Here is a 22,354-nt window from a genome sequence, read left to right on the forward strand (position 1 = left end):
TCGCTTCGGCGGTCCTGCGGCATCTTTGTACTTCTTGTGGAAGTCGTCAAGGGCTGTCGCTGAATTCTTGAAGTTTTCAGCCGGGTACCACGTGTCGTCTGGATCACATCCTTGCCATGCGACCTGGTATTGCAATGTCTTACTCCGGCCAAATAATCGGGACGCTAAAACTTTATCGACCACAAACTCTGGTTCTCCGTTGATCTCTTCTGGCGGAGGCGGCTCTCTTTTCTGTTGTGGTAATGGGTCCATTGCGGCTTTGCGGAGGCGGTCTGCGTGGAACAAGTTTTTTCCTTTAAACGATTCAGGTACGTCCAGAACATAGCTATATCCTCGTTCTTCTAGAATCTGCCATGGTCCGGTCCATTGTGAATCCAGTCTGGTCGTCGGTGCGGTCGTCGGAAACCCTTTTTTCTTGACGAAAACATAGTCGTTAACCCCAAAATCTACTGGTCGCCGCTTTTTGTTGGCTTGTTCTTCCTGCCTCGCCTGCGTTTTTAGCGCGTTTTGGCGAGCCAACTCTTGGACTTCTTTAGTCTGGCGGACGATCTGCAGCGCTTTTCGTTTCTGGTCTGAATCAACGGTCGTGGTTGGCAGGTCGGTGGACAGCGGGTTTCGGGGTTCGGTCCCGAGCACTACCTTTAACGGGCACATACCAAGGCTGGAATGCCACGCGGCGTTGTGGGCAAAATCCAAAGCAGGCAAATGTACGCTCCAACTGGTCTGGTATTTGTCGATATAAAACCGTAGCTTTTGGTCCAGTTCCTGGTTGGTTATCTCTACGGCACCTTGTGTTTGAGGGTGCAGGGCGCTGCCGTGTCGGTGTTTAGTACCCGTGAGTTCATTTATCGTCGCCATGAATTCGGAGATGAACGGCCCGGCGTTGTCGCTAATCCAAACGAAAGGTAGTCCTAGGAAACGGTATAGGTATCGGTAATGGATGCAATAGGCCCGGGGTCTTGTCGTGTCTACCTTTATTTCGCTCGCAGTCGTGACAGTTTTTGATGTATTTCCGAATGGTTTGACTCATGCCCTCCCAAAAATACCGTCTTTTGATCAATTGTATCGTCTTGTTCTGTCCTGCGTGGGCGAATATTTTGGGCTCGTGAGCTTCACGGATCAGAGCGGTCCTCAAAAAGATCTGTCCGTCTAAAGTCGTTTCCGGGACGACTAGCTTTCCTTGGTGTTGGCCTAGCTTTTGCTTTTCGTTCTCTTGTCGTATTAGGTCTACCAAATCTGCGCCGCTCACCACGTGGGCGTTTGGGTCGGCAGTGCTGACGGCGGCCACCGTAGGTGTGATCTTCTCAGGTGGGATTAAAGTCATTGTTCGTTCTTCTTTTTCCCGAGCTTTAACTGTTGGAAGGTCTGCCGTCTTGCGGGACAGGGCATCGGCGGCTATGTTGTCTTTGCCGCGGCGGTACTGAAACGTAATGTTGAAGTTGGCCAGGAAATCTGCCCAACGCACCTGTCGAGTCGAAAGGAGTCGTTTTGTGGAATAGTAAACTAAAGCTTGGTGGTCTGTAACCACGAAAAAGCTTGTCCCCAACAATTCTGGTTCGTAATGTTTCAGCGTTTGAACCACTGCCAGCAGCTCTCGGTCTTGGATCGGGTATGCGCGTTCTGCTGGGGTCATCGTTTTTGAGAAATATCCCACAGGCTTCCATTCTCCACCCGGTTGCTGTTGCCAGATTGCTCCGCCGGTCGCGTTGCGTGAAGCGTCGGTTTCTACCTTGGTCGGTCGGCCTGGGGTGAAAAATGCCATAACCGGTGCATCGCAGGCTAAACGTTTCATTTCCTCAAATGCTCGCCTCTGTTCGGGGCCCATAGCGAATTTGGCGTCTTTTTTCAACAGTCGGTTCAACGGCTCAGCGACGCTGCTGGCATGGTGGCAAAACATTCGAATGTAATTGCACAATCCCAAAAAGGAACGCACGGCTGTTTTGGACGTGAGGTCTTCGAACTTCCAATCGCTAATTGCCTGCAGTTTGTCTGGATCGATACGGATGCCCAGACCTGCGTCCATAACGATGCCAAGATAATCGACCGTGGTAACGTTGAATCGAGACTTTTTAATATCTCCCTGGAGGTCGACTCGGCTTAATCGGTAAATAACCTCTTCTACTTGGTCCCAATGTTCTTCTTCGTTTCCGTCGGAATAAACCAAAACATCGTCGGCGTATGCGCTGGCGAACAAGTCCAAAAGTTCATTTAGCTGAGCGTTGATAAATGACTGCCACCAAACTGGGCCGACCTTTAGCCCAAAGGGAAGCACCTTCCATTGAAAGGTGCCCTGTCGGGTGCGAAAAGCAGTGAGGTACTCTGAGCCAACCGCCATACGTAACCGGTTAAAAGCTCGAATAATATCGATTTTTGTAAACCTCTTTGCATTGCGACAATTAAAAATAGTTCCGTTGACATCCGGGGCTGGTACGAATCGATCTTTCAAAAACTGGTTGATCCATCGGTAGTCGGTGCAAAAACGGCGTTCTTTGGAGTGTGGTTTAGGTACGAACAGGACAGGCGCTGGGTCGGCCTGCATATAGGGTTCGATAAACCCAATGCGCAGCAGCTCGTCGACTGTTTCCTTTTCGAGCGGCAGGAATTCCACAGGTGTCCTGTACGTCGGAGGCGATCCTGTTTTCGGCTTGTCTAGCTCCAAAATTACATCGTGCCCTGGGCGATATGGAGGCAGGTTGGTGGAAGCTGCTTTCGAAAAGAATCCCTCCAGGTGAGCGAGTCGGGATGGCAGTTTGCTTCGGACCAGTTCGACATGGTCGGGGTCTTCATTTTCCGGGAACGGGATTGGTTCTCCCTTGTTGGTTTTCCATTGGTACGAACGGCCGACGGCAGATAGGCTGATGGCGGGTTTTTCGGGTCCAATTTCTAACGTAATGGGCTGCGTGGGTATTGGGCACGATTTCCATCGCTTTTGTCGGGGGTCGGTGTCCAGTTTGTGTTAAAGGGCGGCTATGTTTACAACGTCTCGGTCCTCACCCAAGACGACCGGGGTCGTTGGTCTGGGTTCTAAAAAGGTTGTTTGGCGCCACGGTCGTCGAAGTATTTGCACCCTTTTGGTTTCCCGTTCGAATGCTCGGTCGCGCCGCTCTGCATCGGTTTGTGCAACCGGATCGGGCTTGTCCAACATGTTCGGAAGTCTAATGGCTGGCGAGAATTTTGCCAGCGACGGTGTCCTTTCAGGCCATGCGAACGTTTGCGTTTTCGGGTGGATCCAAACATCCTGTTCAACTAGCCAATCCTGCCCAATAAACATATCATGTCCACTTTCCGTCACGTAAAACATTTGGTTGCTGAACCGGCGTCCATCGATTTCCAAGGTCGCTTTTAGTTTGTGCGTAATGCGTCCTGCGTCCTGTTTGCGGTAATCCGACAAAAGTAGCGGGGTTTTTAACCTTTGAAGCCGGGCTCCTAGCCGTTCTGCGGCTTGTTCAGCGATTGCTGGGCTGATTAAAAGAGAAATGTCTGCTCCGGTGTCACAAAGAGCTTTAACTGATAGTGCTACGCCATTAACCTGTATCTGAGTTCGAATGATGAAAGATTTAGGTCGTGGGTTACTACCAATCTGAGCTATCGTAGACATCTGGACCACCGAGGAGGTTTGCGGCGGTCTCACTCTTTTCCCGATTCGTCTGTGGTTTCCGAATCTAAGCTACTCGTTTGTTGCTTCGGCTTCACTGCTTTGACATCCCTTATTCTCTCTTTTTCGGGACAATCTTTGGAATTATGGCCACCCCTTCCGCACATGAAACAGGTGTTGGCATCCCAATGCGCCTTTTTCTCCTCATAAGTCAGTGAGCGACCGGCCTTAGCCATCGTGATTGGTTCCGTTCTATCCCCTTGATAATCTTTGGGCTTGTAGCGCGAACGGACTTTCGTCGAAGCTGTTTTCTGCCTGCTCCGGGTCTCGTTCTTCGTGCTGGTTTTGTCGGTGCTCTCTCGGTCTTTGCGCCTTTCTTGTGCCAGTTGGTTGCTGTAGACGGCTTTGGTAACGTACTGGCAAAACGTCTCGTAGTCTATGTCGATGTTCTCACTATCGTGCAGCAGACGGTGATCGAGGTCGGCGGGTATACATCCCCACAAGGTTTGCTTCCAGTCTTCTTCCCGAACCTTTGCTTGCTGGGCTAGTGAATTAAACGTGGCAATAAACTCGTGGATATCTTGGCCCTTGCCTAGCTCAAACTCGTGTTTCTTAAGGGCTTCTTTGGCAGTTATAGACTGGTTGGGGTCGTGGTACATGAATTCTAGGATTTGGATCATTTCGGCTGCTGATGAAAAGGGGCGTGTAACTGAAACGTAGCGAGTAATCATTGCTTTCTCGGCTTTGTCCTCGAGCAAATTCATCAGGTAACGCATCCGACTTTTCTCAGTCCTAAAAATGGCGACATCTTCTTCGAATTTGTCGGCCACCTTTATCAGCCAGCTATCAAATTGCGTCTTGTCTCCTGCGAACTTTGGGGGTGAATCGGCTCTGGCTTTTGCTTTGTCATTGTAAGCAGGGTTGATGCCGCCTGTTCCTTGGAACTCGGTAAAGGCTGGCCAAGCGGCCATCCCTTTTGCTTTGAAACTCGTTCCGCCGAATGCACTTTCCACTAATGGCTCTCGGTGCCTTAATTCTCTGTAGGGCCTGGGGCTGGGTGTGTCGTTTCTCAACGCGTTTCTTAGCCTAAGTATTTCCGCTTCTAGCCTAGCGATCTCGCTGGCTGGGTCGTTTGCGTCGCTCATCATTCTGGGGTTGTTTTCTTGTGCGTTCACGTTGAGCTCCGGGGACCGCGAAGAAGATGCAACTTCGATTTCGTCCTCGACACTGGACTTGGTGCCTGGGCGAAAGTCTGTTTCGCTTTCTGATCGGGTCGGGTCGTCGATGGGGCGGTCTGTTTGCTCCGTCTGGTTCGTAATCAATCTTTGTGATTTCCTGCTCGCAGGTGGGTGGTCCTTCAGCCTGGGCATAGGTCGGATCGGTCGTGGTCGGGGACTGGAATTGCCGTTCCTGTCGAACTCCGGTCGGGTCGGGTCTGTCGGGTGCGGATTTATTTTCGTCGCTCGCCAGCGGCGTAAAGATAGGTTGTTGCGCCTTATTTGTTAATCGCTAGGCCAGCGATTCTTTAGAGAGTAGAATTGTGTCACGGCCAGGGTAAGCATAGCACGGAAGCTAGTCTATTGGCGCCTATCGACGAAGATTCTACTCTGAGGAGAGGAAAGGAAACAAACAAAGTTCTGAGCTTGACGCGACGTCGATAAAGGTATCACCCTGGTGGGTCGTTGGTCCAGGGTCAGGGTTAGGGTCTGGTGATCTCATGGTCCAAATGTCACAGTTACGTGGGTAAAGGCCCACGCAAAATCTTGTTTGAAAATGAGGTGACTTTTGTTGCATTAGATAATCAGATAGATTTTGTCGTTACATGACAACAAGCGCTGAGTCAGCGTTAGGAGCACGATAAAAGCTCCAACACGCGTTTTAGCACAGATAGCACTACCTACACCAATACATGGCTCTCCTACCCACAAAATCTGGCTGTACGTGTAGGTTAGTGTGCGTCAACTTTGGATTAACTATACATCAATATTTACGTAATAAACCTTGTCGTAATTTGGACTGAATTTGAGATAGGTGTACAGGAGTGCATCAATGGTTTTATTAAAGCATTTCTAAATTGCCAGGGTATCAATAAACCACGCGAATAGCAAATACTTATCGATATTACCTTTTATTACACCTAATAAAAATGCCACACCTACCAAGCATAAACCAACAGTATAAAAAGATTTGATCAGATATTTTACAAAACTTATTTTGAACCTGATCCACGTTTCAATAATTAATACTATCATGTACAATCTCATAAAATTGGTTATATAAGCCCGATACCTTTACTACACCAACTCGTTGGCAATTTCTCATCGCAAACTATATGGCGGTACTCTTATTTTGCATCACGAAATTTAAAAAAGCCCATCAAACAAGCACCGTTACCTGGAATTTTCAATTATCAAGCCCATTCAAAGTTGAAGTCGACTGCCATGCACCTCGCGCAAATTATTTTGGCTGCCGCCAACATGGCCCTTTTCCCGGTTGCCAATGCCGTGGGAGGGAAACAAGTCCACTCAATTAACACAGAATCGACATTGAATGGCTGCTTGGTTACACTCCGCCAACGTACGAACGGTGGACCGGCTAATCACCCAGTTAAAAGCGAGGTAAGATGTATAAGACTCAATCAGTCGGTACACGTTGGCGGGCACCTAATTACTGTCGGTGAACACTGTTACGATGTTACTGCCAACAATTTGCCTGCAAACTGGTATCCTCACGTTTTGCCCGCTGAGTGTGAGTAGAACTTTGGGGAGGTTAAGCCTGTAACACTTCCACGCTTTGTTTCCTAAACAGAGCCTAAATTCAGGAATAAAAAATTGGCAGGGAAATATTCGAATATGTTATTATATACCGCAGCGACGACCATTGGGTCCTCACAGGGTCCCATTACGGACTTGCATCCGGCATGTGATAGCACCAGGCTTTTGCGCCTCGTGCGCGTATAGTTATCTAGCTCCAATCTTTGCAACGCCTCATATATGTGTCACAAAAGCGATCCCAAAGAGACAAGGCTGCAATATAGGGGCGATTCTATTCGAGCATTAAAATATGACAAGATTTGACATTGTCTTGTAGCGGAATTAAAAGAACGATATAGTGGGTTCTATTATTAAGCTACGCTGTTAAATTAGACGCCGTTGTAGCTCAAATGCTTTAGATCATGTGTTACGGCCAGGCATACATTGGAGAACCTCGGTGTATTAGGCGCTATTAACGAAAATTCTAAACTGAAAAGAAGAGAGAAACTACAATCAACGACGCGCTGGAGAGACGCGCTTAAACCTGGAGTTAGTGGACCCTTTAAAACCCTGGGCTTAGCGTGGCTGGTAAGTGGAATGGTGATTCTGAGGGTAGGTCTGGTGGCCTATTCCTTACAGTGGCCCAGATACACCAATCCGCAACATAGGAAAAGCGGTACCCAACGTTGAAAAAAGTATTAAATAAAAATAATCAAGGTCTAAAAGTTTCCAAGGCCTTGGTATGTTATCTTGTATTTAATTTAATACCCAAAAACCCCCTTAGTTAACCCGTTACTCCATGGAACATTCAGAGTAAGATTTATGCATCTACCATAGAAATATCAAGTTTCCACTCTTCGTAATTAATCGTCCCTGTAAGCGTTTGACTTTCAATAAACTTGCAGTCGGGGCTCGTTTCAAAATTAACCGTATAGGATGCGGTGTGAACCCTGCCGTGCCGGCCAGGCAGAACATATACTGCGGGTTGTAGTCTAGACCATTGAAATTGATTTTTGCCCTTTAGTTCGACCTTACAATAAGATCTAGCGCTAACGTGCAAGGCAAATAAGCCGAGTGAAACAATTGCTTTAAATTGCATATTGACGACTGTTGTAATTTCGAATAAAAGGTGAAATGGATTGTAATCAAAAAAGAAACGGTAGGAAAGGTATAGGAGGTAAGCTGGAAGAAAGATTTGCCTTGTGGTTTGGAAGTGGTAGTTTGGAAATGGTAATCAAAATGGCGATTAAATCGGGTATTTATATTTACCTGCTGTATTTGTTAATGAACTTTAAAGTAGCCGGTGCTAATTATAGGAAAAAAATACTTTGCATAGTATGATATCATAAGAATGTTAATTAATTAATACGCGTAAACTGGGTCCAACGCATTAATAACAGGAGCTAGTCATGTTAGTTATATGCGTTGTTTCGCATATAATAGGTCCACTTTTATTTAGTTATAATGCACAATATATACCGCCGGAATCGGGTTATTAAGTTATCTGTTAACTGTAATCTGGGGGTGGCGATTCGTACAAGTTGGCGAGTGGGGTTACGCACCCTAACACTTACGAGTTAAATACCCTATATCGGGCTTAAATTATCTCCAAAACCTGCGATAGGTGCGAACCCCGATATCGGTTTGTACGCAAATTAGGGTGTTTTTTGTGAGGATCAGGCCCCTAGACCTACCCTCAGAATCACGTGAGGATCAGGCCCCTAGACCTACCCTCAGAATCACGACTCGGCTCCACACCGAGCCAGGGATCGGACAAGGATCCACTACCTCCGGATTTAAGCGCGTCTCTTGAGCGCGTCGACGATTGTAATTTCTCTCTTCTCTTCAGTTTAGAATTTTCGTCGATAGCGCCTAATACACTGAGGTTCTCCAATGTATGCCTGGCCGTGACATTTTTCCAAAAACCCATATAAAATAATTTATCGGAAATTTACCTGCTGCACAGGAATGTTTTCTGGTGTGCGGACCTCCATTTCGATGTCGGAGGGTATATAAAAGGCCAGAGCAAAGTGCTCCGACCAATATAATATCGTTTATTTGCGTACAAAATTCCATTTGGTGCATTATTTTAAATATGTGGCGGATTATTCTATATATTTGGTGCATTACTCTATATATTTAGTGCATTATATTATATATTGTCATGGCCAGGCATATAGTAGAGAACCTCAGTGTATTGGGCGCTATTAACGAAGATTCTAAACTGAAGAGAAGACAGAAATTACAATTAATAACGCGCTGAAAAGACGCGTTTAAATCCGGAATTAGTGGACCTTTTGCAAACCCTGGGCTTAGCGTGGCTGGTAAGTGGAGTGGTGATTCTAAGGGTAGGTTTCGTGGCCTAATCCTCACACTTAACAAATTAACGGAATTCCAACAACCCCATTTCGGCCCTATATATTATGGACTATATGTAAGTAAAACTGGACTTGCTACCTGTAAAATAATGTATATAATTAACAACTGTAATTTTTCTTTTCTTTTTAGTTTAGGATTTTCGTTAATAGCGCCTAATATATGTGAGAAACGCATAACCTTCCGTTCCGTCCAAAAGGCAAAATGACCAAATTGCATGAATGCTATTTAATTTAGGTTATATAATGCAGTGCCACGTTTGTACGCAGTACAGATCGTGACAATACACTGAGGTTCTTTAATGTATGCCTGGCCGTGACAAAAATTAATGTTATTTGTCAATTATTAATAATAATATATTTCATAAATGGCATAACTCAATTACAAACCTTTGCTTCTCCTAATTATAACATTATTACATATATAATATAAATTAAAAACCTTTATTTATGGAGGCTTCTAAATATAATAATTGGCCTAATTAGTTCTGTTTTAACCGCTTCTATTATTAATTCAAATATATTAACTTAGTGTCACGGGCAGGCAGGGCGGACAGGTAGGTGCGGGCGATCAGGTAACAGGACAGAGTATATTGGCTATCTAGTCTTCCAGGTACAGGGTAGCAGGTGGTTGTTGACGAAGACGTAGCTCGAGGAGCTACATATCGGAGACTGCAGAGATTTCGCGTAGATATACGCGCGCGAGGCGCTCGGCCCTCGCGCCTTCACGTGACAGGGGTCATGACTAAGCGACAGCCCAGTGGCTGTCCTTCAGGTCTGTGACAGTATTCCCCCCTTCCAGGCCGAGCTCCGTCACGGCCGGGGCCCGGGCTTATGGGGGTATCGACGGTGGAAATTCTTTACCAATTGAGCAGCGTTTTCCAGGTAATCGGCAGGTTCAGTCGTGGGTTCGCTATATCCAGCCCAAGTAGTAGTAGTAGTAGTAGTAGTAGTAGTATTATTTAACGCCGGGCTCGGCCCGGCTCATTAGCCGGCCGTTAGCAACCTCCCGAGGGGTATCTCGGCGCGCTTTCTATTTTCTCTATTTACACAGCGGAAAACAAGGGCATAGAAGCGAATCGAGCCTGACCGGGTTCGTGCCCGGTCCTGCTTACAGGTTTGTTCACTGACGCGACCCCGTGCCTTCAGGCGCACGGAGGATTCGTCTGACGGCAGTTGACGGCTCTTCATCGAGAGGGGCCTGTGTCCAAACAGCGGAGCTGTCGGTCGTTTGTAGCCATGGAGACGAAGTTCCCAACAAGTGTGGGCTCGACGGCACAGGCGGGTGGTTGTTGTCGATAGCCAGCCGGGTTATCCTTGCCACGGGTAAGCGGGGAGGAGGTGGAGGGAGCAGGATTCGAACCTACGTTACTCAAGTAACAGCCATGGCGCTTAACCACTGCGCCATTCCCCCCTTTTTGGTAAAGTTAGCGAGGGTCAGCGATCTGTGATTCTACTATAGTACCTGCGATCTCAAAGGTCAATGTTTGCGGGGCGATTTTAGCCCTCGCGTGTATGCATATACGCAGGCTTTTATTAATTTAACTGTTTGCGGGAATTATTAAATATCCAAATTATTAGTTTGTTGAAACCTACTACCCAAGTCGGCAAAACCCACAGAATTCACACCAGCGAATATTATATAGGGCGATATATTCTTATTTATACCATTATAACAATAACTGGTTAATTATTAGTATTGACGTAATTGTAGAAATTTGTTACAAGTTTTACTACTACGGATGCAGGTAAAAAAAAGCCACCCCTTGTCACAACTCACCGTATATGTGAGCGTGGGCCTTTGTTAACTTAAGTGTTCGCGGGAATTGCCAAATACCCGGATTGTTTTTTTCTTCAAAACTATTACCAGAGTGGAAAAAGCCCACATAGTCCACACCAGTGGACATTTTATCCCGGTGATGGATTTTTATCCCTGCCACGAAAGTACCTGTTCCGAGATGACGTAGTTGTATATAAAATTTACCCACTCGCAGATATGCTTATAAATTCATAGTAATAAGATATATAAAACGTCTACCTTTTTTGAATTACCAAAATTCTTTCTACTTTATTTTCCAACTTGCTTATATTTACTCTCCTTTCATTCATCCTCTCAATCGTTCCTGCTTTGTTTCTTATTTTGACATTTGCAAAATGCGCTTTTCATTGGCCTTTACCTTCCTTCTTACCAGCAGCGCTATTGCTGCTCCCCCTCGGCAACCCGAACAGCAAACAAAGAACAAATTACTCGAGGGCTGCTACCAATTTTGTCGTCATAATTTAATTCGTGGCGTCACGAGCCCGGAACCCGGCGTTCTTCTGTATGATTTGGTTTCATGTCGTGCTTGGTGCGAGAAAACCTACGGGGGGATTGAGAAGAACAAATAAAGCGATCGATTGGGGCGACAAAGCACATCTGCTGGGTACACTAGGCGGAGACCTCGGGCGGTCACTGGGCACGGTGGGTGGTATCGTGCGCCGCGAGATGTGTTTGTTATCTTGTGGAGACGGAGGCCCGAGACGCCCAGCGGTCGCTGTTACATGACACCAAGATCCATCCACTAAGACAATACTAGTGACTCTAGACTTAGACTTAGTACATGGCTATTCTACCCACCCAATCAGTCAGGCTGCACGTGTACGTGATTGTGCGCAAGTAATAATTATATCGCTGCGTCGTTAGAACATTGTAGAAAAATCAGTGTTTTATAAATAGTAGCCGGCTGTTTGTATCTTTCATAACATCGCATCGAGTTATTACACACTCGAGTACCAGTTTCGAGGATACGTGGATGGACATTTTGTCGCAGTAAAAAAACACCGTCAAAAAACGAGAGCTCCCGTCAATGACTAACGACAGTAAATTTAGTCAATATAGCCTGCAACGCATTTAATATATCAAAAGTCAAAACTCAAATGTCTGGTTGTAGAGCAACGACCCGAATATACCGGCCTCATTAAAGTTTATTCTCAACGTACAATTGCATAAGCTGCTTCCGATTCTAATACTTTTGCTGTTTCCATCAAATTTTTGAATCAAATGTACCGACGGCCCCCCCCGACAAGATTCCCTCTCTTGATAAACTCAACTATTTCAGCTCGTAGTTTTATTCAACCTCGAACCCTGGGTTTGCACTTGACAAGAATGTCGAAATTATACCAGACGTAATCATTGGCCGCGTCCCTCTCCCAGACAAAGTCTTTATTCACCATTTCCAGGTCCATTTCCACCAGGGTCTTGCTGACCATCAGCCGTATAGATTGCAGGGCCATCTCCCTGCCGATGCACACCCTCGGCCCGACCATAAACGGACGCCAGGCGCTCCTCACGTCTGTGCGCCAGGGCCCCTCGTCCTGCTCTCCCGGCACCCACCTCTCTGGCCGAAACGCATGGGGCTCGGCCCAATACCGAGGGGATCGGCCAATCGACCACGGGTCGGCCGAGACCATCACGCCCGCCGGTACGTAAATGCCGTCCACAAGGGCGCCGGGGGAGATGCGGTGCGATCCCCGGCCGTTGATGGGCGGGAGCAGTCGCAGCGTCTCCTGAATCACGGCGCCGAGGTAGGGAAGCTTGAGCGTTGCGGTGGCCGTCACGTCGCCCTTGCGGGGAAACGCGGTGCGCAGCTCGGCCGTCAGCCGGGCCATGCTCGACGGGTGCTTGAGCAGCAGGTAAAAAAGCGCCGAAATGGTGGCCGCCGTAGTGTCGCAGCCAACCATGACGAACAGGGCCGCGTTGCTAAGCATTTCTTCATGCGTAAGATTGGCGGTTTCTCTGGCTGACATGATGGCGGTTAAAAAATCCTTGCGGCCGCCATCATGGTCGTCGATCCACCTGGTGACGGAGTAAGTATGGGATTTTTTGGCGATTTGTTTGTGGGGACTACCTGGCTTCTTACAGGTCCGCAGGCAAGGGAGGGATGGGGTGTGGCGTTACTCACTGCTTAAGCTTATTCATAAGTAGGAAATGCCTGGGCTTCCGATATATAAATGGCGTGAGGATGATGGGCAATGTTGCAAGACGTCCAATAATGGGAATTTCCGTCAGAAACTGACAGAGTTCGAGGAATGGCGCTCCAGTTGCGTAAGTGATCTTGAGGTGCTCGTATTTATCTGTTGTCGAGGTTTTAGCAGTTGTACCAATAACCAAATGTACCCTCGATGCCCACAGTCCCACACAGTCTGCTTTCATCCATTCTTACCCCGCTGATGCCGCTGCAGCGGCTCCCCAAAGGACAAATCACCGACAATGTCCCAAATCATACCCGCCACTTCCTCGGACAAGTTAAGCACGGATTTTGGATCCTTGGATCCAACCGACAACATCTTCTCCACCTCCTTGTCGATATGGTACTGACTGATGCCCTCCTGCTCAAGTAGTGCCTTTGCAGTAAACGCAGGCTGCAGGGCATTCCGCAGCCTCTTGTGGGTCGCCTTGTCGTGTGTGCTGAGAAGGTTTGGGGCCGACCAGATCAAACTGGCCAAAAGAGACTCAATTGTGCCCTTTTTAGTAAACATGGGCTGGCCTGGCGGTGGGTTATGGATGGCCTTGAGGGCGTCCTCCGTTGCGAACGAGAGTTCGTTGGGGCCAACTCTCACCACAGGCCCTAGGTTTGAATCGAGCGTTAGATGGGCGTTTCTCTCTTCTGATTTGATAACAACATCCGAATCTTACCGTATTTTGCATGCAAGGCTTCAATGTCATTATTGTGCCGGTGGCCACTTACAGAGCTCATTAGCCAGAACTTTGCATTGTTTTAGCCTTGTGACCGGCATGTATTAAACCGCCCATGTGTTTATTATTACAAAAACAACTCGTATCCTAAAAACTGAGAACGGGCCTTACAGGAGTGGCTTTGGCCCAGAAGGGTCCATTAATATGGGCGATGGGATGAAACCAGTAGTTGTAAGCAAACAGAATTGTTGCCAGCAGGATAATCTGTGCAATTCAGTTAGCATACGTTGTCAAGTTCGTATAGTTCGGTATGGGGGGATGGCAGGCGACCAACCGTCCCGGTCCCAAAGGTTATCAGCTTTAACCCCAACAGGGATGTGAATAAGTGGCTAGAAGTGGGAACCAGAGAGGTGTAATCTCTGGAAGACTCGTACAAAAAGCTCATATTTTACAAATATAAATGTTCGAAGTTTTTTTTATCTTTTTGTGAAAGTGGCCTTGGTGGATTTGCAGACTTGTGACAATAATCAAGGCGGGATGATATATCGGCGACAAACTCTTGGGTGGCGTGCCATTTATACTTGGTAAGAGTACCGAAATGGTAATATTAGGAGACGAAATTTACTTTCACTAATCCGGCCAATCCCAATATATGACTCAGGCATTAATGTCGGTATCTTACAAATCCTCCGGGTTATGATAAACTTTGTGGCCAACAGCAATAAAGATGTCTCCGACGTTTAACCTCTGGAGCTTCGACAAACTGTAAAGAACGGCCGGCGGGTAAAACTGTAATGTAAATAAATTCTCAAGGTACAGGATACCTTACTGCTCGACGGGAATATCAAAACCAGACCCACAGCTTGTATCCCGCTGGACTGCGCTATAGCTTACAGCATTAAACGCTTCAGGATGCCCAAATTTTGTACCAGTATTATCCACAGTATTTACATAAGTATGTATAGACGATGCAAAACAGTCCTGCGATGGAACTAGCACAGCGTGTATAGTGTCAAAATTAAGGGAAGGAAGTACCACGAGTGGAAGCAAATATTTAAATTAAGTTTGTTATCCAATGACTAAGGTATGGATGGATACTGTGGTTTGGTTGGCTGCTTAAATTGACGCGCGCGCCATCCCTTTGGCGGTGGAAAACGTTTTAGAAGAGTTCAAACTTTGTAAAGCCCCGGTACCAGGATAGATAATCTGCTGGGTTTTGCAGAGAAGGTTTGGCAATGCTTTAACATTTTTGAGAACGGAGCACGGCAGATAATGTAAGGAATGAGAATGAAACAAGCCCAAGATTGCAAATAAACCTATAATATTTCCACTGCTGGTTTGTCTGCCTTTCCTGCCTGCAAAATTCCATTACGTTTGACATAAATATAACTGCCAAAAATATGTTTGGCACTCTCTCCTACGACGCAAAGGCCAAGGAGCCCCGTTTCGTGGAAAGCGAGGAACTTGCCGCAACTCTGCAGAGGTACAAAAGGGATAAGGCGCCCCACGTCGCGTGTGAATACTGCCGAACAAGAAAAGTACGTACCGCTCGCTGATCGATCTGCGTTTTTGTCTTCGCTACCATCCGGTCTGTTTTCTTTTATATCTTTATTACTTGTCTCACTGTTTATTTCTTTTTATACTTCTTTTTTTCACATTTCTTATTGTGGAACTTGGTATCCCTTTTTGCCTTCAGCCGCCGTTAACTTTGTGCACTAATGAGTTAAAATCAATGTGCTTTGATCCCTTCAGCTCAAGTGTTCCGGACAACCCTCTGGTTGTGAACGATGCACTGCTCTGGCGTTCAAATGCGTTTACCCACCCGTCGCCGAGGGTCGCAGGTCAAAGAGGTCGGGTGGAGGAGCGGAGGCTACCGCCTCCGAGAGCCCAGCCAAGCGACCGGCCGTCAACCTAGCTATGAGGTCAGAATATGTCGATCAACCGCGGCATTCGACGCCGGCGACTGAGTTGAAATCCAGGGTCACAGATCATGGCAGCGGTCGGCAAGACGACAATATTGTTAATACCTTTGCCGCGTACCCACAACGCACAAATGGGAGCTGGGAAGACTCCTTCGGTGCTGGAAGTGCCGATTGTTTCAGGATGAGAGACCTAAGTGACGAGACCATATTAGACTGGGAGCTGGAAAATATACTCTTGTCCCCGTCGACAATGTTTTCGGCCGAAGCTGGTACTCTGTCGATACCCAGACTACAGTCCAGCTGCAACGGAGATGCAGCAACGCTCACGGCAACACTTGACAGGTTTCCTGCACGCAACACCGACAATAGCCTGTCAACCAGTGTACTCAATGCGAAGGGATCGTGCAGTGGCGCAAGCGTTGTCAGCATCTACACAGCAGAAGGTTACAAGAGTAATCTCGTCGCTACACCAAACTCCATCTCGTCTAGCACAACTAAAACTTCCACGTCTTTCCTTTCCACGACAAGGGAGTCTGAGACCAATTCCACCCTGTCAGCTGCCGAGCCAAGCCTGCAAGCAGAAAATCAACAACAAAAGCAGCCACGAGATAACAACACTTCAGAGCCAGCAGAGATGGAAGCCGAGCAGCCTTGCACCTGCCTGCGCAAGACGGCATGTTTACTTGAGCGCCTAAGCAGCAGTGTCGCAGACAGCGTCGATACTCAAGAAATCGACGTGCTCTTGTCCTGCTCTCGGCAAGCGTTACGAGGCTGCGAAGCCCTGACGTGCTGCAAAACATGCTCCACGCGGTCTGAGAATGTCACTTTACTGGCCATGGCCGCTCAATATCTCAGCGTCCTCTTGTCCAAGATGGCCGGTGCTTGCGAGGACTCCGGCGGCGTGCTTGCGCAAATACCGCCATCGGGGCACCGAGATACCGAGAACAAACACGATGATCGCCAGGGCGGAGAAGGAATCCCCAAAGGGAGCCAGTGTGATGGGCAACAGGATGAGCAAGTCGGCGGCCGCCGCGGCACCGCCGAGATGCGGTGTGGGTCGTACAAAATTGACACGGCCAGCGAAATGCGGCAGGTCGTCACATGTCTGGTTATGGTGCAACTTATGGACCTGTGTCAATTATTAAGCGTGTTGAAGGCTCTATCAGGGACAAAGGCGGCAGCGTTGGGGACTCTGTTCCAGGCCGAGGAGATGGTTGCGCTAGTGCGTGAGCGGCTGTTCACTCGCGGAACCGCTCTATGAGACAATGGTGTTAATGCCAGAGGCAAGGTTTTATCCCTGCCCAAACCCTGACACGTGGTTCAGGACGAGAACGAAGAGGCCCAGGGGCGGGGAGCAAAATACTTAGTGCAGCAACTGTGACTTTGAGAAGACTCTTCTTGGCTACTTAATTGAAACTCCTAGAAGGTGCCTTTCTAAAGCTAATAAAGCCAGCAAGCAAACTATTTCCCGGTTCTAATACTTGGCCCTGGTGCTGCGGTACCGTCCAATCTTGAACGGGACAAACCACCATCGCCGATCGAAAGCTTAACCGAGTAAAAGACAAGACAATTACTAATATACGGTCCATACGGAGTTTCCACTTTAGGCAGTAACAATTAAATTTGGAGATGCATACAGCCGATTCTTTTTTCTTTTTTTTTTTACAAACTTAGTGACAAAGCAGCGCGGCAAATCTGGAAAACTCGTCATCCCGCTCCAACTCCTGCATCTCCTTGGGGAACAAACTTACCAAAAGCTCCAGTCCACCCCCCGGCGTCCGGGGAAGGATTATGCACAACCTAAAGTTCGCGTTGAAAGCATCCATGCACGGCCTGATCGCCTCGGAACCACCTAGCAGGCCACCGTCACCGCCAAAATCCACCTCCGGCACAGGCAGCAGTAGCAGAGACGTGATCATGACGTCCCACCCATCCAGCCTCGTGAAGCCATGTTTCAACTCGGAAAAGTCTCGGGTGGACCGCATCAGCGCAAAAGCGTCGCGCACCATATCCGGCCCTGCCCGCATCGCCCCGCGCCGAATGTGCCACGCCACGCGCTGCAGCGCCTCGAGCCCCGGCGCGAGGAGCTCCTCCAGCCTGAGACCCACTCTATTGACCGTTACAACGTTGCCGACATAGGCGGCTGGCAGCTCCGCGCTGAATGCCGCGCGGCCGTCGAGCGGAGATTCGAGGTGGGCCATAGCGTCCGCTGGCGCAGGCGCCGAGCATGCAGCTGCCGCCAGTCGCCGGGCTCGCAGGACTGACCGCCAGAAGAGGGCGAGGATGACGTCGTTGGCCGAGAGTCTCGGCACCTCTCCAGTAGACTGCTCCTCGGTAGACTGCTCTTGATTGGCGTGCTGACGTGATTGCTCACTGTCGAGGAGGAGCTCTTCCAAGTTTGTCGCTGAAATGTAAAAGATCCTCGACTCCATGGTTGTGTTTTGCATGTACGCCGGGATCGGGTCTTGATCCCGAAGCTGCTGCTCCGTTTGGGCCTCTGTCCCTGGGATTTGAAAGCCCAGATAGCCCCATATAGCAGGGTCAATGTCGAGGATGCTGCGACCAGGATTCCACCCGGCCCGCCAAAGCCGGTCCAGAATGCCGCGGTCCACACACTCGGGCGTCAGCCACACGCAGGCTTGCTGTTCACTCCCCGCGGTTCTGCAATACTCCGCCCAGGCCTTGAGCACCGTTACCATGCCCGTTGCATCCACCGAGGAGTGGTGGAAGCCCGTGGCCAGGAGGCAACCGCCTTGGACAAAATTGGCTTGTGCGCGGAACACGTCCGCCCCTGTAGAGATATCCGGGATCAGGGAACCTTCAAGAACGAGGTCGTCACTAAACGCCGAAAATTCGAAACCGGCATCGCGCAACTCATCGAAGCTTGGAAGCTCTTTCGAGAGATCCTTGAAGACGAGCTGCTGCGGGCGAGATCCCGGCTGTGTAATCTTGGGATGGCGTATTTGTAAATGACCTTTGACGTAGCCGGGATCGGTGCTTGGGCGCTCAAAAATCTTCCCGTTCAAGAAGGGGATACGGTCCAGGGTCCGGGAAAGGCCTGCCTGTAAGTATGCAAAGACGGATTCAAAAGACGCGCCGGACTTGAGGGGGATGTAGATGATGAATTTGATGAAAGTCCGTGGTGGGATGAGGTCGAATTCGTTGAGGTTTATTACTTTTTCCCCGGCAGAATCCTGGATTGTTTCCTGCATCGCCGAGGCCTCTTGAAAGTGCACAGGAAGTGATAGTAGAGAGGCCATGTTCACAACACTTTTGTATTTTTTCAGGGTGATACTATCAGCGTAGCTTGCAATACAGGACGTATTGTTAAGTTTTTTTTTTTTGGTTGCTTTAAATGTAGTGTGAAAGCAGGGCAAATAACAACTAAGGACCGGAAACAGTGCAGGTGGGTAGGTATCCAGGTAAGTAGCAACCTGGCTGATTAAAACCACCTTTTGGAACGAGGGCCGGAGGTGACTCTTTCGACCAAACCTTACTCGGGGGCGGAACTTGACCAAAACGGGCATATATTATTCAAGTTGGTCCTTGCTTATTTATTCCTTGGGAGTCGTTTGAGGCGACTTCAAGTAGCACCCATCTTTACGTCATCGGCCATTGTATAACAAATCGAATTTCGGAAATACCCCCTACTTTTAGTTCTAGAACTAATATGCTCCAGCCCCTTCCCCTCTCGCTACCGGCAAAACAGTGCGAATAGCTGCTTTCGCGTAAAAGTTCAAAGGCCTCACAACCAAAAACTCGGGATCGTAAACCACAGGCTCCAAGCTCGCATCTGAAAACTTGTAACGGTAGACCAAAATGGCCATTGCCATCTTAACCTCCAACAGCGCCAAACTAAACCCAATGCAGCCCCTCGACCCGGCCGCGAAGGGTGTGTACGCGGCCCGGGGAAGCTTTTTAACCGCCGGGGTGCCCCACCTTTCCGGGTCGAAGCGCGCAGGGTTGTCCCAGTGCGCCGGGTTCTTGTGCAGCGCCGGGAACATCGGGATGACCACCGACCCTGCAGGGATTGCTTTGCCGCCAGGGAGGACCACGTCCCGCCGGGCGTTGCGTGCTGTTTGAAACGAGGGATTGTGCATCCTCTGCGTTTCCTTAACGAACTGATCTAGGTACGGCATGGCGTTGAGCTGGTCCATGGTCCATACCACATCGGGTCTTGCGCCGTGGTCGACCAGCTCCTGCAGGAGACGGTCCTGAACCCCCTCGTAGCGACACAGCGCAAATATGCACCATGCGAGCAGCGAAGACGACGTGAGAAATCCGGCCCCGAAGAGGATCACGCAATTGCTGACCAGATACTCCCGCGGCAGTTTGTTCCCTTCATTGTCCACCGCCCTCTGCAGGTAATCTGCAAGGCAAGCCGCGTGCAGTGCCGCCTCCTGTAGCGGGAGGTCACGATTGTCGGTTCCAGTCCTGGCCGCCTGCTCTATAGCCTCGCCGATGCCTTTCCAGACGCGGTCCCGGGCCTCTCTCATGCGTCGTGGGTCGCCAAACGGGAGGTAACCGTACCATTGGCCCCGGAGCGAAACCCTCTTCATCAGCGCCACGTACTGGCCGAGGTCGCGGATGGTCTCGAAGGGCTTCGCGTCAAGGCTGTCAAAATGGCCCAGATCGGCACCGAACACGATTTTCCAAATCACCTGCCCGGCGAGTTTGAACATGTACTGATACACGTTGAATGCAAGCGAGGAGTCCGAAATGGCATCCAGGACAGGCAAGACTTTTTGAACGCACTGCTGCACCGAGGGCGTATAATGTCGGATAGCCTTGGGAGCCATACAAGGGGGTATGAAACGGTGCGAGGGGCCAAAGGCAGGGGAATCGCTATCACAGGTAAACAGCGCCTCCTGGTCTGCCATAAAATGGAGTGGGTGCGCCGGGTCCGAGGTCTTTTTGGTGAAAAACTCGCTTTCCCGCAGCACGTGGCGAGCAATGCTTGGATCGTTGGTGTAATAAGTTACAGAACCCATATTGATGGTTTTAATAATCCCGCCGTATCTGGCGCAAAGGCGCTCCACATTGCCGAGTATATCTGGATATAGTTCGAGGCGGTTTCCGACAATTGGAAACGCGTCTGGACCTGGAACTCGGTGGATCGGGATTTTTGCGATGCGGATTTCAATAATGGACTTGCACCAAACCACCTCCTTTATTGACTGAAGTTGCACGCCATCTTGCTTATGAAATGTTATCTCTATCAAGGTGGAATATATATCAACAACAGCCCATGCGGATATTCGCGTCGTTAATGGTTGATCGGTAGGGAGTCTAGGGACGAATTACCTGATGGCTCCACGATACCAAATTTGTAGCCTGTACGGACCTTCAATTCTTCTAAACTAGTCAAATTTGCCAGGCTTATTGTTTGAGTCTGTTCCGCCCCTGATAGGCCGCTTGTAAAGCTGCGTTCCAACATATCAAGTGTTGAATGCTGGTATGGTCGGAATGCAATTGATAAGATGTGATTTGTAACATAAGGATTATACCAATAAACTTACGGGTCGTGATAAATCTACCATTATAGTTAAAATAATAGTTACAGTACATAAAATGAGCTACAACTTTGACGTTAAACAATTTAACCCAAGCAAAACTAGGTATCAAATTTAATTCGGAAGTTTATGGGGCGTTCTAGCTGAAAACGGACTGCCGAAAACAAACTGCCGTGGCAATATAAAATAGGTAATTGAATGGGCCCATTGAATCTAGACTAGAAGTAGTTTACAAAACTAAAAACAAATATTAGGACAATTGAAAACTAAATTCAACCATCGCTAACACACTCAAATACACGCCGATTTTGTTCGGTCCGAAACTCATCCCATTTCAGTGCATAAACTCACATATTTTAGGTTTGGGGACGATAAGTAACCTTAAAATAAACTGTAATTCATTTGGAAGTGCACCACATATCCACGCTCTTCTTAAGTTCCTGCCCAAAATAGCAAGTACCAAGCCGAGTCTCTATTTATATACCGTTGTAAACCAGGCCAGCACAGTAAAGCTACTTGAAAGCAACAAGCCACCCATAACAATGGACCAACAGAAACCTTACCCAGCATACACGCTTTGCGAAATTGCGCGGCATCAGAGCACCAAAAGTCTTTGGATCATTATCAAGGGAAAAGGTTGGTCCCATAATCTCCAAAGGCTAATAAGATTTCACTGGCCGAGCGTTGAACTAATATTCCATTTAGTTTATGATGTGACAGAATTCCAAGAAGATCACCCCGGTGGTGCAGACGTTTTGAAAGACGTGGCTGGAGGGGACGGCACCGAGGCCTTCGAATACGCCGGCCACTCTTATGACGCAGTTCGAAGACTTGATAGTCTAGCCGTTGGAGTACAAGCATCCTCCACCATTCATGGGTCAGACCCACCTTTGTTAGCGATTCACACCCAAACACACCAATAAGCTTAACAGCTGAAGAATTTTCGCCCTCCGGGCGCCGGTCGTCATGGCCTCACCAGAGGTCTCAAACCGCCGCGCGCGCCCGCAGAGCACGCCGCAGGCTTTGCCGCAGGGCCAGGCCGAGTCGGGACACGTATCTCTCGACACGCGCACCGCTAACGCGCCTGAGCCGGCTGGCCGCGGAAGGTACTCCAGCCTCCCGGCCCTGGCCATCAAAACACTGCAGCAGGAGTTGGAAAACGTGGAAACAGTCGGCAGCTGGCTCGAAGAGGTCTTTGCAGCCAAGCTCGAAAGTTTACAGGCCCCGGAGGACGCCGCGCTTAGGAGAATTGTTCTTGAACTTGACGACGTGATCAGCGGCTGGTTCCTCAGTCGCACCCTCCCTGAAAAAGAGCGTTCGCGCTCCCCGTCGCGTTCGCCGACCAGTTCCAGCGAAAGGCGCAGCATTTTAATTACGAGGACGGGCACGGCGTCGTCGGCCTCTAAAGGCAGAGGCACGCCCACTAACAAATCGGTCACATGGGCCGAGCGAGCCGCCACGCCACCAGCGGCGGCCCCAACGCGAATTTTAACCCCGGCCACGCGCTCGTACCCGATACGT

The 22,354-nt window shown here is 48.9% G+C and overlaps 4 protein-coding genes and 1 pseudogene across 5 annotated transcripts; 1 reads left to right on the forward strand and 4 right to left on the reverse strand.

The window, feature by feature from the left end:
- Positions 1 to 10,065: 10,065 nt before the first annotated feature.
- Positions 10,066 to 10,137, reverse strand: MGG_20048 (annotated as a pseudogene). The gene has a single exon. The product of its transcript is annotated as a tRNA-OTHER (tRNA).
- Positions 10,138 to 11,834: 1,697 nt separating this feature from the next.
- Positions 11,835 to 13,843, reverse strand: MGG_01947 (cytochrome P450 3A19; the record flags this gene model as incomplete). Its single annotated transcript, XM_003708637.1, has 5 exons — positions 11,835 to 12,558; positions 12,665 to 12,836; positions 12,926 to 13,330; positions 13,399 to 13,468; positions 13,733 to 13,843. 5 exons carry the CDS (start codon positions 13,841 to 13,843, stop codon positions 11,835 to 11,837), a joined length of 1,482 nt encoding a protein of 493 aa, XP_003708685.1.
- Positions 13,844 to 14,798: 955 nt separating this feature from the next.
- On the forward strand, positions 14,799 to 16,581 carry MGG_01946 (uncharacterized protein; the record flags this gene model as incomplete). Its single annotated transcript, XM_003708638.1, has 2 exons — positions 14,799 to 14,936; positions 15,151 to 16,581. The coding sequence occupies 2 exons, from the start codon at positions 14,799 to 14,801 to the stop codon at positions 16,579 to 16,581; spliced, it is 1,569 nt and encodes a 522-aa protein (XP_003708686.1).
- Positions 16,582 to 16,990: 409 nt separating this feature from the next.
- On the reverse strand, positions 16,991 to 18,580 carry MGG_11099 (transferase; the record flags this gene model as incomplete). Its single annotated transcript, XM_003708639.1, has 1 exon — positions 16,991 to 18,580. The coding sequence occupies one exon, from the start codon at positions 18,578 to 18,580 to the stop codon at positions 16,991 to 16,993; it is 1,590 nt and encodes a 529-aa protein (XP_003708687.1).
- A 405-nt stretch (positions 18,581 to 18,985) lies between these two features.
- Positions 18,986 to 20,860, reverse strand: MGG_11098 (cytochrome P450 6j1; the record flags this gene model as incomplete). The annotated part of the gene is made up of 3 exons (XM_003708640.1): positions 18,986 to 20,535; positions 20,625 to 20,772; positions 20,840 to 20,860. The coding sequence occupies 3 exons, from the start codon at positions 20,858 to 20,860 to the stop codon at positions 18,986 to 18,988; spliced, it is 1,719 nt and encodes a 572-aa protein (XP_003708688.1).
- Between the last annotated feature and the right edge of the window lie 1,494 nt (positions 20,861 to 22,354).

Source organism: Pyricularia oryzae, chromosome 1 (assembly GCF_000002495.2).
Source record: "Pyricularia oryzae 70-15 chromosome 1, whole genome shotgun sequence".
NCBI lineage: Eukaryota > Fungi > Ascomycota > Sordariomycetes > Magnaporthales > Pyriculariaceae > Pyricularia > Pyricularia oryzae.